The sequence below is a fragment of the Pseudophryne corroboree genome, chromosome 5, assembly GCF_028390025.1.
Source record: "Pseudophryne corroboree isolate aPseCor3 chromosome 5, aPseCor3.hap2, whole genome shotgun sequence".
NCBI lineage: Eukaryota > Metazoa > Chordata > Amphibia > Anura > Myobatrachidae > Pseudophryne > Pseudophryne corroboree.
The window spans coordinates 2,964,210-2,978,212 of NC_086448.1; the positions used below are offsets into that span (position 1 = coordinate 2,964,210).

Below are 14,003 nucleotides of genomic sequence, written 5' to 3' on the forward strand. Positions count from 1 at the left end.
TCCCTATCTGGTCTATCCCCTCCCACTTTCCTGGCTACCCTGTACCTTAACCCTTCCCGCCAGGTCAAACTTCCCGCCCCAACCCTGTCAAGGCCGCTGCCATAGTGGCGCCTCATGCCTTTCGGGGGTGGGTCAGAGAGTTGAGCCTCCCTAAACTCCTGCCTGTGGCCCTCAATCTCTCCTAAATTGGGACACTCTACAGGGGGATCTAGGTGGGGACTACTAGGGTCAGTCTGGTAGGGGTCAGTCATGGAAAAGTCAGTGTGGTTTCTCATACTCACCGCCGGAGTTGGCAAACCACTCTGGTCAAGAGCATCACTGTGCACCCCCACAGAATCAAACGAGCTGGAACCGACATCCTCTGCGTTACTAGGGGACGTAGGCATACCAGAGGCAAAAGGCATGCGGGGTCGATGTGCCGATCTAGCCGCTGTAATCTTTTCCTCTGGGCTGGGCTGTGCTGGAGTAGCTGATGTCAACGGTGGTTGTGGAACTTGACTCCGGGAAATGGCGCCAGCAAACGTGGTGACGATCCCACCACCCAGATCATTTCCTAGGACCACATCAGTTGGGAGACCATCCATGACGGCAACTTCTTGCAACTCTGGTCCAGCTCCCCAGTCCAGGTAGACTCTTGCCATGGGAACCTCTTTCTCTGTTCCATCTGCCAGGGTGACCTTGGCAGTGCGACCCTGCAATACTGCAGCAGGATCTATAAAGGTGGGGGCTCACCACAGTGATTGAGGCCCCAGAGTCTCTTAGGCCTTCCCCCTGCAGGGGTCCCACGTGGACCGGCTGCAGGTGCCTCCACATGTTGTGTAGGGGCTGTTTGGCCATGCAGGTGACTCTCTCCGCAGAGTGCACCTGTCTCTCGCCACACTCCATCGGACTGACTGGAGGGGGAACAGTCTCTGTAGGCTCATCTCCTCTCGTCAAACAAGCGAGCCGGGCTCCAGTACTCGGATTTGGGGCACGAGTCTGAGGTGCTTGGGATGCAGGACAGTTCATCCTCAGATGTCCGATTTTCCCACAGCCGTAGCACTTCTTCTCCAGTCGTGGCACCGATGATCTCTGATCAGTTGCAGGGACGCTGCGGTGCGGTTGCTGGCCAAGAGCACCCGGGTTGGAAGATGCTTGTCTTTGGGGGTGATGAGTTGAAGAGGGGTGTCCCCTTGGTGGTACAGTCTTTTGGAGCTGGCTGCTGGCTGGGCGCTACTGGCCCTGTGGCCGAATTGCCACATACTTGTCTGCTAACTGGGCAGCCATCTTTAAGCTGGGTGGCTCCCGATCTAGCACCCACTCCTTCACTTCTGGGTCGCACCTGCGGTAGAACTGCTCCCTGCAGATCAGGTCAATCAGTGCGTCCCATGTAGTGGCTTCCGAATCCTTCACCCACTTCACCACGTACTGCCGCAGCTGGGTGGCAAACTGCTCATGGGTGCTGCTAGGATTCTTGGGCAAGTCTCTGAACTTCTTCCGGTAAGACTCTGGAGTGATGAAGAATCGCTGGAGGAGGGCCTTCGCGACTTCGTCGTAATCCCCACAGTCCTCCGTGGCCACTCCCCGATAGGCCTCCAATGCCTCTCCATGCAGAGTGGGCACAAGGTGTCTCACCCACTCTGACTTGGGTAAATCATGTAGTTTACAAATCCTTTCAAAAACTTGTAAATGTCCATCAATGTCCCCATTACTGTCTGCAAACTTAGCAAACTGAATGCGTCCCGATCTGTGTACAACAGCTGACAACGGCTCCCGGGGTACCACGGCCTGTGGTGCCCGCTCATCACGCCACATCTGGATGATGATCAAGCGCTCTTGCTCCGTTGCCCTTTCCCCCAATTCCGCTAGCCGATCTGCTAGGCTATCCGTGCCGCCCCCCCTGGGACGTTGGGATCCTGGCCCTGCTAGGGATTGCTGGGAAACATTGCTGCTGTGAGAGAGGGCTGGGCTTGTGGTTCTCACCGGTTCCTTACGAAGGTCCACTGTTGGGCCGTCCTCTGCGATGCTGACGCCGTCAGTGCTTTCCACCTCCGCCCGATGGGACTCCTCCATGCTCATGAGCGCCGCCTTCATGACGCTTCTGGACGCGTTGAAAGGGATATCCACACCCTTCTCCTGGCACACGATCTCCAGATCATCCTTGGACATTCCGCTGAATTCCGCCGCCTTGTGCGTTCTCCTGCGCTGCAATTACTCCTCTCCTGAGTAACTCGGCTTCTCCAATCGGGTGATGAAAAGCCGCCTGGGATTATCCCACTGCTGCCACCAATTTCTGTGACAGGACGGTCCCGTACGAAAGCACTCGCCGCTTTCGCGTCCCGTTGACTGCGCACAGAATGGAAGGTCAAGTCACACGAGGCCTGACCGCATAGGGGATTCCCGCTTACCGTTAGTTACCGCCTGTTACTGACTCCACCCACTGCGTTGTGGGCGGGTTTGTGCTGCCACCACCAAACTCCTGACCTGCCGTGGCGTTTGGAACCACGGTTCTGCTCTGTATGTGCCGACGCACTGCCTTACCACACCTGTGTGGTGCTGACGAATCCCCACTAGCCACTTGCTAGGCCTCTACCGGTAGCTGGCGGAACTTGGAGATGTAAGGTGCTTCCCTGGACAGCCGGAGGACGGGGCTAGGTTTGGCATAACCCTGTAGGTCACAAGATGACGCGGTCTTCTTGAGGCAAATGGTATTTATTTGCTCAATAGTTCTAAAGAGAACTCTTCCCTATTGCTAGGGGCAACAGCATACAGCAAGATGTTCCAGCAGAATAAGATGGTACAACTACTAATCTGGAGGCACGCAGGCCTCCTTTTTATGTCAAATTTCCACACAGTACTACAGGGGGGTAAGCCCTCCCTGTGTTCTCCAACCAATCAGGTTATTTTACAAAATACCAATAAATAAATTACATTTCAAAAGGAGATAAGTGCAATAAAACAATATCCTCCTTCCTGTCACCCAGACAACGTTTGGTATCAGATTAACATTCACTATTGATAAATTTATCACATAGCTTCAAAATACAAATGTTTCTGTCTCATTCACATCTCCAGGCAAACCCAGTGTTTGAGATTACAACAGGAAAGGCTACAATACAAACAAACAGTCTTCCTTCCTGCATCTGCCATTCAGGGTTCGTATATCCATTAAATCAGGTACATGAAACAGGTCCCAAGCCCATAGACCCCGTGATTAGCATCTTTACACATCAAAAGGTTTTGTCATTCACACCTCTCTGCTAGGACAGGGCCATTAGCATGCCACTTCCTACTGACAGGAGATGATTATTCAGACATCTTATAGTAAGTGCATTTTAAAACCAACACAGCTTACACATTCCTTCTAAGTGCTGGCATTTGCATTAAATATAACATTGGTGAAAACACAGTAGTTAATATATTTTTAAATACCCGGTGCCTAGCACCCACACTACATTTAAAGATGGCGTTTAGCACCAGTGCACAGTTTAAAAGTGGCGCCAAGCGCCCATTGTCCTTGAATATGGCGCCGGTCACTGAGGGTTAACCCCTTCAGTGCCGCCATTGTCCACGTGGGCTGGGGTCTCTCCGGCCACAGGGGGTCATTCAGACCTTATCGTAGCTGTGCTAAATTTAGCACATGTACGATCATCCACACTGACATGCAGGGGGACGCCCAGCACAGGGCTAGTCCGCCCCGCGTGTCAGGGCCGGCCCCATTGCACGGCGGCGATGCTTTTGTACTTGAAGAGTAACTCCCTACCAGTGCAGCTCCTGCGCGTTGGCAGGGAGCTACTTGTCGTTATGATGGTCGCGCAGCGGCCCGTCTCCCGTACGGTCCGGCCATGCCTGCCTCAGCGCTACGGAGGTGATGAGGTTGCTGGCCACCTGGTGCGGCGGCTGGGAGTCCAGGACCACCGGCTCCTGTGTGCAGCGCCGGCGGCAAGAATGGCTCTGGAGGTCGCGGCTGGGGACCGGGAGCTCCGCTCTTGGCGCCCCCAGCATCAGCGCTACCACTGATTTGCCTGAGCCAGGAGGCCGGGCCCGTTGCATACTGGGAGGCCGAGAAGCTTTGACCGTTTGGTGCAAATCTGCTGTCGCTCCACTATATCCCCAATGTATCCTGTGGATCCTGTGGGCTTAGGAGAAAGTTTTTATGATGTCCTGTAATAAATAATAAATGGTGATGACAGGACGATCGATAAACCAGACACATCGCCCTGGAAACGCTGTTTGCTGTATTAGATCATGTCATTACCATTTATCAGTAGGACTGCGCTGCTTATGCTGCGGGATACTGAGAACGCGTTTCGTCAGTCCTGTGATCCCGGCATCTAGCTGCGCACAATGGGCCTGATTCATAGATGTACGCGAATGCTGCCGCAGGTCACTGTGAGGATGCGATGTAACATCCGCCGGAGCCCTGCCAGAGCGCTCAGTACACATTCGCAGCAGTGACACAGATCAAGCCGACATCATCTGGTCACTCCGCACGGCCACCGCTACTGAGACGCGGGAGATTCCTGCACACAGGACCGCTGGTACACACCTCAGAAACGCCCTGACACACCCACGTGTTTCCACCAGTCCACGTTATCTCCCACAGACTGGCCACGTTCTGTCAGTCACGTGAATCCTAGTGTGACCGTGTACGCAATTCATTCTCTGTGCATTGTCAGTGACGCTGGCGCATACCACCGGTAATCACTGACCGGCGTAACCGTCAGAATAGAGTACAGCTATGATGCTCCCTAACCTCACCCTAACCTCTCCCTACCTCTCCCTAACCTCTCCCTAACCTCTCCCTAACCTCTCCCTACCTCTCCCTAACCTCTCCCTACCTCTCCCTAACCTCTCCCTACCTCTCCCTACCTCTCCCTACCGCTCCCTAACCTCTCCCTACCGCTCCCTAACCTCACCCTAACCTCTCCCTAACCTCTCCCTACCTCTCCCTAACCTCTCCCTACCTCTCCCTAACCTCTCCCTACCTCTCCCTAACCTCTCCCTACCTCTCCCTTCCTCACCCACCTCTCCCTAACCTCTCCCTAACCTCTCCCTACCTCTCCCTAACCTCTCCCTACCTCTCCCTAACCTCTCCCTACCTCTCCCTAACCTCTCCCTTCCTCACCCACCTCTCCCTACCTCTCCCTAACCTCTCCCTACCTCTCCCTAACCTCTCCCTAACCTCTCCCTAACCTCTCCCTACCTCTCCCTAACCTCTCCCTACCTTTCCGTACCTCTCCCTAACCTCTCCCTACCTCTCCCTAACCTCTCCCTACCTCTCCCTAACCTCTCCCTACCTCTCCCTAACCTCTCCCTAACCTCTCCCTACCTCTCCCTAACCTCTCCCTTCCTCACCCACCTCTCCCTACCTCTCCCTAACCTCTCCCTACCTCTCCCTAACCTCTCCCTAACCTCTCCCTACCTCTCCCTACCTCTCCCTACCTCTCCCTAACCTCTCCCTAACCTCTCCCTAACCTCTCCCTACCTCTCCCTTCCTCACCCACCTCTCCCTACCTCTCCCTACCTCTCCCTAACCTCTCCCTACCTCTCCCTACCTCTCCCTAACCTCTCCCTAACCTCTCCCTACCTCTCCCTAACCTCTCCCTAACCTCTCCCTACCTCTCCCTACCTCTCCCTAACCTCTCCCTACCTTTCCCTAACCTCTCCCTTCCTCACCCTAACCTCTCCCTAACCTCTCCCTACCTTTCCCTAACCTCTCCCTAACCTCTCCCTAACCTCTCCCTACCTCTCCCTAACCTCTCCCTACCTCTCCCTAACCTCTCCCTACCTCTCCCTAACCTCTCCCTTCCTCACCCACCTCTCCCTACCTCTCCCTAACCTCTCCCTACCTCTCCCTAACCTCTCCCTACCTCTCCCTACCTCTCCCTAACCTCTTCTTCCTCACCCTACCTCTCCTAACCTCTCCCTAACCTCACTCTACCTCTCCCTAACCTCTCCCTTCCTCACTCTACCTCTCCCTAACCTCTCCCTTCCTCACCCTACCTCTCCCTAACCTCTCCCTAACTCACCCTAACCTCTCCCTAACCTCTCCCTAACCTCTCCCTAACTCACCCTAACTCACCCTAACCTCTCCCTAACCTCTCCCTACCTCTCCCTACCTCACCCTACCTCTCCCTACCTCACCCTACCTCACCCTACCTCACCCTACCTCATCCTCTCCTACCTCTCCCTAACCTCTCCCTAACCTCTCCCTAACCTCTCCCTACCTCTCCCTAACCTCTCCCTAACCGCTCCCTAACCTCTCCCTTCCTCACCCTACCTCTCCCTAACCTCTGCTTACCCTCTCCCTACCGCACCCTACCTCTCCCTACCCTCTCCCTACCCTCTCCCTACCTCTCCCTAACCTCTCCCTTCCTCACCCTACCTCACCCTAACCTCTCCCTGCCTCACCCTAACCTCTCCCTAACCTCTCCCTAACCTCTCCCTAACCTCTCCCTAACCTTTCCCTACCTCACCCTAACCTCTCCCTAACCTCTCCCTACCTCTCCCTAACCTCTCCCTACCTCTCCCTAATCTCTCCCTACCTCTCCCTACCTCTCCTTACCTCACCCTACCTCTCCCTAACCTCTCCCTACCCTCTCCCTAACCTCTCCCTAACTCTCCCTAACCTCTCCCTTACTCACCCTACCTCTCCTTAACCTCTCCCTTCCTCACCCTACCTCTCCTAACCTCTCCCTTCCTCACTCTACCTCTCCCTTCCTCACTCTACCTCTCCCTAACCTCTTCCTTCCTCACTCTACCTCTCCCTAACCTCTCCCTTCCTCACCCTACCTCTCCTGACCTCTCCCTAACCTCTCCCTAACCTCTCCCTACATCTCCCTATCCTCTCCCTACCTCTCCCTACCTCTCCCTAACCTCTCCCTACCTCTCCCTAACCTCTCCCTACCTCTCCCTAACCTCTCCCTTCCTCTCCCTAACCTCTCCCTTCCTCACTCTACCTCTCCCTAACCTCTCCCTAACCTCTCCCTAACCTCTCCCTACCTCTCCCTACCCTCTCCCTACCCTCTCCCTACCCTCTCCCAACCCTCTCCCTACCCTCTCCCTACCCTCTCCCAACCCTCTCCCTACCCTCTCCCTACCTCTCCCTAACCTCTCCCTACCTCTCCCTACCTCTCCCTACCTCTCCCTAACCTCTCCCTACCGCTCCCTACCCTCTCCCTACCCTCTCCCTACCTCTCCCTACCCTCTCCCTACCCTCTCCCTACCTCTCCCTACTTCTCTCTACCTCTCCCTACTTTTCCCTACCTCTCCCTACCCTCTCCCTACCTCTCTACCTTTCCCTAACCTCTCCCTACCGCTCCCTACCCTCTCCCTACCCTCTCCCTACCCTCTCCCTACCTCTCCCTACCACTCCCTACCCTCTCCCTACCCTCTCCCTACCCTCTCCCTAACCTCTCCCTACATCTCCCTATCCTCTCCCTACCTCTCCCTACCTCTCCCTACCTCTCCCTAACCTCTCCCTAACCTCTCCCTACCTCTCCCTAACCTCTCCCTTCCTCACTCTACCTCTCCCTAACCTCTCCCTAACCTCTCCCTAACCTCTCCCTAACCTCTCCCTACCTCTCCCTACCCTCTCCCAACCCTCTCCCAACCCTCTCCCAACCCTCTCCCTACCCTCTCCCTACCCTCTCCCTACCCTCTCCCTAACCTCTCCCTAACCTCTCCCTACCTCTCCCTACCTCTCCCTACTGCTCCCTAACCTCTCCCTACCGCTCCCTACCCTCTCCCTACCCTCTCCCTACCTCTCCCTACCCTCTACCTACCTCTCCCTACCCTCTCCCTACCCTCTCCCTACCCTCTCCCTACCTCTCCCTACTTCTCTCTACCTCTCCCTAACCTCTGCCTACTTCTCCCTACCCTCTCCCTACCCTCTCCCTTACTCACCCTACCTCTCCTTAACCTCTCCCTTCCTCACCCTACCTCTCCCTAACCTCTCCCTAACCTCTCCCTACCTCTCCGTAACCTCTGCCTACCTTTCCCTAACCTCTGCCTACCTCTCCCTACCCTCTCCCTTCCCTCTCTCTACCTAACCTCTGCCTACCTCTCCCTAACCTCTGCCTACCTCTCCCTAACCTCTGCCTACCTCTCCCTAACCTCTGCCTACCTCTCCCTAACCTCTGCCTACCCTCTCCCTAACCTCTGCCTACCTCTCCCTAACCTCTGCCTACCTCTCCCTAACCTCTGCCTACCCTCTCCCTAACCTCTGCCTACCCTCTCCCTAACCTCTGCCTACCTCTCCCTAACCTCTGCCTACCTCTCCCTAACCTCTCCCTAATCTCACGTACTGCGAAAATAACACTTCTGACCTTTCAGTTTCAGAACAGCCTGGAGCCAGACCTTGAGATTGTCTTGTCTTCTGGATATGGAAAGAATGGAGCTTTATCTGTACTTCAGGTGCGTTGTAATCCCCCCTCCCAGGTGTCATGATATTTTACATCTTAGTTTAGGGCTGACATTATAACAGGAGAAGTGGTTGTGTGGTGGTGTACAGCTGTGCGTCTGATTACACACATGTGGCTGTCATCCCTAGGGTCAGTTGTGTGGTGGTGTACAGCTGTGTGATTACACACATGTGACTGTCATCCCTAGGGTCAGTTGTGTGGTGGTGTACAGCTGTGTGTCTGATTACACACATGTGACTGTCATCCCTAGGGTCAGTTGTGTGGTGGTGTACAGCTGTGTGTCTGATTACACACATGTGGCTGTCATCCCTAGGGTCAGTTGTGTGGTGGTGTACAGCTGTGTGTCTGATTACACACATGTGACTGTCATCCCTAGGGTCAGTTGTGTGGTGGTGGTGTACAGCTGTGCGTCTGATTACACACATGTAGCTGTCATCCCTAGGGTCAGTTGTGTGGTGGTGTACAGCTGTGCGTCTGATTACACACATGTGTCTGTCATCTCTAGGGTCAGTTGTGTGGTGGTGGTGTACAGCTGTGTGTCTGATTACACACATGTAGCTGTCATCCCTAGGGTCAGTTGTGTGGTGGTGTACAGCTGTGCGTCTGATTACACACATGTGACTGTCATCCCTAGGGTCAGTTGTGTGGTGGTGTACAGCTGTGTGTCTGATTACACACATGTGGCTGTCATCCCTAGGGTCAGTTGTGTGGTGGTGTACAGCTGTGCGTCTGATTACACACATGTGTCTGTCATCCCTAGGGTCAGTTGTGTGGTGGTGGTGTACAGCTGTGCGTCTGATTACACACATGTGTCTGTCATCCCTAGGGTCAGTTGTGTGGTGGTGGTGTACAGCTGTGCGTCTGATTACACACATGTGTCTGTCATCCCTAGGGTCAGTTGTGTGGTGGTGGTGTACAGCTGTGCGTCTGATTACACACATGTGTCTGTCATCCCTAGGGTCAGTTGTGTGGTGGTGTACAGCTGTGCGTCTGATTACACACATGTGTCTGTCATCCCTAGGGTCAGTTGTGTGGTGGTGTACAGCTGTGTGTCTGATTACACACATGTGGCTGTCATCCCTAGGGTCAGTTGTGTGGTGGTGTACAGCTGTGCGTCTGATTACACACATGTAGCTGTCATCCCTAGGGTCAGTTGTGTGGTGGTGTACAGCTGTGCGTCTGATTACACACATGTAGCTGTCATCCCTAGGGTCAGTTGTGTGGTGGTGTACAGCTGTGCGTCTTATTACACACATGTAGCTGTCATCCCTAGGGTCAGTTGTGTGGTGGTGTACAGCTGTGCGTCTGATTACACACATGTAGCTGTCATCCCTAGGGTCAGTTGTGTGGTGGTGTACAGCTGTGCGTCTGATTACACACATGTAGCTGTCATCCCTAGGGTCAGTTGTGTGGTGGTGTACAGCTGTGTGTCTGATTACACACATGTAGCTGTCATCCCTAGGGTCAGTTGTGTGGTGGTGTACAGCTGTGCGTCTGATTACACACATGTGGCTGTCATCCCTAGGGTCAGTTGTGTGGTGGTGTACAGCTGTGTGTCTGATTACACACATGTGACTGTCATCCCTAGGGTCAGTTGTGTGGTGGTGTACAGCTGTGTGTCTGATTACACACATGTAGCTGTCATCCCTAGGGTCAGTTGTGTGGTGGTGGTGTACAGCTGTGTGTCTGATTACACACATGTAGCGGTCATCCCTAGGGTCAGTTGTGTGGTGGTGTACAGCTGTGCGTCTGATTACACACATGTAGCTGTCATCCCTAGGGTCAGTTGTGTGGTGGTGTACAGCTGTGCGTCTGATTACACACATGTGGCTGTCATCCCTAGGGTCAGTTGTGTGGTGGTGTACAGCTGTGTGTCTGATTACACACATGTGGCTGTCATCCCTAGGGTCAGTTGTGTAGTGGTGTACAGCTGTGTGTCTGATTACACACATGTAGCTGTCATCCCTAGGGTCAGTTGTGTGGTGGTGTACAGCTGTGCGTCTGATTACACACATGTGGCTGTCATCCCTAGGGTCAGTTGTGTGGTGGTGTACAGCTCTGCGTCTGATTACACACATGTAGCTGTCATCTCTAGGATCAGTTGTGTGGTGGTGTACAGCTGTGTGTCTGATTACACACATGTAGCTGTCATCCCTAGGGTCAGTTGTGTGGTGGTGTACAGCTGTGTGATTACACACATGTAGCTGTCATCCCTAGGGTCAGTTGTGTGGTGGTGTTGTACAGCTGTGCGTCTGATTACACACATGTGACTGTCATCCCTAGGGTCAGTTGTGTGGTGGTGTACAGCTGTGTGTCTGATTACACACATGTAGCTGTCATCCCTAGGGTCAGTTGTGTGGTGGTGGTGTACAGCTGTGTGTCTGATTACACACATGTAGCTGTCATCCCTAGGGTCAGTTGTGTGGTGGTGGTGTACAGCTGTGTGTCTGATTACACACATGTAGCTGTCATCCCTAGGGTCAGTTGTGTGGTGGTGTTGTACAGCTGTGCGTCTGATTACACACATGTGACTGTCATCCCTAGGGTCAGTTGTGTAGTGGTGTACAGCTGTGTGTCTGATTACACACATGTAGCTGTCATCCCTAGGGTCAGTTGTGTGGTGGTGTACAGCTGTGTGTCTGATTACACACATGTGACTGTCATCCCTAGGGTCAGTTGTGTGGTGGTGTACAGCTGTGTGTCTGATTACACACATGTAGCTGTCATCCCTAGGGTCAGTTGTGTGGTGGTGGTGTACAGCTGTGCGTCTGATTACACACATGTAGCTGTCATCCCTAGGGTCAGTTGTGTGGTGGTGGTGTACAGCTGTGCGTCTGATTACACACATGTGACTGTCATCCCTAGGGTCAGTTGTGTGGTGGTGTACAGCTGTGCGTCTGATTACACACATGTAGCTGTCATCCCTAGGGTCAGTTGTGTAGTGGTGTACAGCTGTGTGTCTGATTACACACATGTAGCTGTCATCCCTAGGGTCAGTTGTGTGGTGGTGTACAGCTGTGTGTCTGATTACACACATGTGACTGTCATCCCTAGGGTCAGTTGTGTGGTGGTGTACAGCTGTGTGTCTGATTACACACATGTGGCTGTCATCCCTAGGGTCAGTTGTGTGGTGGTGTACAGCTGTGTGTCTGATTACACACATGTGGCTGTCATCCCTAGGGTCAGTTGTGTGGTGGTGTACAGCTGTGCGTCTAATTACACACATGTAGCTGTCATCCCTAGGGTCAGTTGTGTGGTGGTGTACAGCTGTGCGTCTGATTACACACATGTAGCTGTCATCCCTAGGGTCAGTTGTGTGGTGGTGTACAGCTGTGTGTCTGATTACACACATGTGGCTGTCATCCCTAGGGTCAGTTGTGTGGTGGTGTACAGCTGTGCGTCTGATTACACACATGTGTCTGTCATCCCTAGGGTCAGTTGTGTGGTGGTGTACAGCTGTGCGTCTGATTACACACATGTGACTGTCATCCCTAGGGTCAGTTGTGTGGTGGTGTACAGCTGTGTGTCTGATTACACACATGTGACTGTCATCCCTAGGGTCAGTTGTGTGGTGGTGGTGTACAGCTGTGTGTCTGATTACACACATGTGACTGTCATCCCTAGGGTCAGTTGTGTGGTGGTGGTGTACAGCTGTGTGTCTGATTACACACATGTGTCTGTCATCCCTAGGGTCAGTTGTGTGGTGGTGGTGTACAGCTGTGTGTCTGATTACACACATGTGACTGTCATCCCTAGGGTCAGTTGTGTGGTGGTGGTGTACAGCTGTGTGTCTGATTACACACATGTGGCTGTCATCCCTAGGGTCAGTTGTGTGGTGGTGTACAGCTGTGCGTCTGATTACACACATGTGGCTGTCATCCCTAGGGTCAGTTGTGTGGTGGTGTACAGCTGTGTGTCTGATTACACACATGTAGCTGTCATCCCTAGGGTCAGTTGTGTGGTGGTGTACAGCTGTGCGTCTGATTACACACATGTAGCTGTCATCCCTAGGGTCAGTTGTGTGGTGGTGGTGTACAGCTGTGCGTCTGATTACACACATGTAGCTGTCATCCCTAGGGTCAGTTGTGTGGTGGTGGTGTACAGCTGTGTGTCTGATTACACACATGTGGCTGTCATCCCTAGGGTCAGTTGTGTGGTGGTGTACAGCTGTGCGTCTGATTACACACATGTGGCTGTCATCCCTAGGGTCAGTTGTGTGGTGGTGTACAGCTGTGTGTCTGATTACACACATGTAGCTGTCATCCCTAGGGTCAGTTGTGTGGTGGTGTACAGCTGTGCGTCTGATTACACACATGTGACTGTCATCCCTAGGGTCAGTTGTGTGGTGGTGTACAGCTGTGTGTCTGATTACACACATGTGGCTGTCATCCCTAGGGTCAGTTGTGTGGTGGTGTATAGCTGTGCGTCTGATTACACACATGTCTGTCATCTCTAGGGTCAGTTGTGTGGTGGTGGTGGTGTACAGCTGTGTGTCTGATTACACACATGTGTCTGTCATCCCTAGGGTCAGTTGTGTGGTGGTGTACAGCTGTGCGTCTGATTACACACATGTGTCTGTCATCCCTAGGGTCAGTTGTGTGGTGGTGGTGTACAGCTGTGTGTCTGATTACACACATGTGGCTGTCATCCCTAGGGTCAGTTGTGTGGTGGTGTACAGCTGTGCGTCTGATTACACACATGTGGCTGTCATCCCTAGGGTCAGTTGTGTGGTGGTGGTGGTGTACAGCTGTGTGTCTGATTACACACATGTGACTGTCATCCCTAGGGTCAGTTGTGTGGTGGTGTACAGCTGTGTGTCTGATTACACACATGTGTCTGTCATCCCTAGGGTCAGTTGTGTGGTGGTGGTGTACAGCTGTGCGTCTGATTACACACATGTGACTGTCATCCCTAGGGTCAGTTGTGTGGTGGTGTACAGCTGTGTGTCTGATTACACACATGTGTCTGTCATCCCTAGGGTCAGTTGTGTGGTGGTGTACAGCTGTGTGTCTGATTACACACATGTAGCTGTCATCCCTAGGGTCAGTTGTGTGGTGGTGTACAACTGTGCGTCTGATTACACACATGTAGCTGTCATCCCTAGGGTCAGTTGTGTGGTGGTGGTGTACAGCTGTGTGTCTGATTACACACATGTGGCTGTCATCCCTAGGGTCAGTTGTGTGGTGGTGTACAGCTGTGTGTCTGATTACACACATGTGACTGTCATCCCTAGGGTCAGTTGTGTGGTGGTGTACAGCTGTGTGTCTGATTACACACATGTGACTGTCATCCCTAGGGTCAGTTGTGTGGTGGTGGTGTATAGCTGTGTGTCTGATTACACACATGTAGCTGTCATCCCTAGGGTCAGTTGTGTGGTGGTGGTGTACAGCTGTGCGTCTGATTACACACATGTGACTGTCATCCCTAGGGTCAGTTGTGTGGTGGTGGTGTACAGCTGTGCGTCTGATTACACACATGTGACTGTCATCCCTAGGGTCAGTTGTGTGGTGGTGTACAGCTGTGCGTCTGATTACACACATGTGACTGTCATCCCTAGGGTCAGTTGTGTGGTGGTGGTGTACAGCTGTGTGTCTGATT

General features: G+C 53.3%; 1 protein-coding gene across 6 annotated transcripts in view; it reads left to right on the top strand.

Annotated features, from left to right (window-relative positions):
* Nucleotides 1-14,003, top strand: part of CPSF1 (cleavage and polyadenylation specific factor 1) — a 465,036-nt gene that overhangs the window by 235,571 nt on the left and 215,462 nt on the right. For all 6 annotated transcript variants that reach the window (XM_063921055.1, XM_063921056.1, XM_063921060.1 and 3 more), the window contains one exon: nucleotides 8,317-8,397. In XM_063921055.1, coding sequence (XP_063777125.1) covers nucleotides 8,317-8,397 — 81 coding nt within the window. The remainder of the gene's footprint in view (nucleotides 1-8,316; nucleotides 8,398-14,003) is intronic.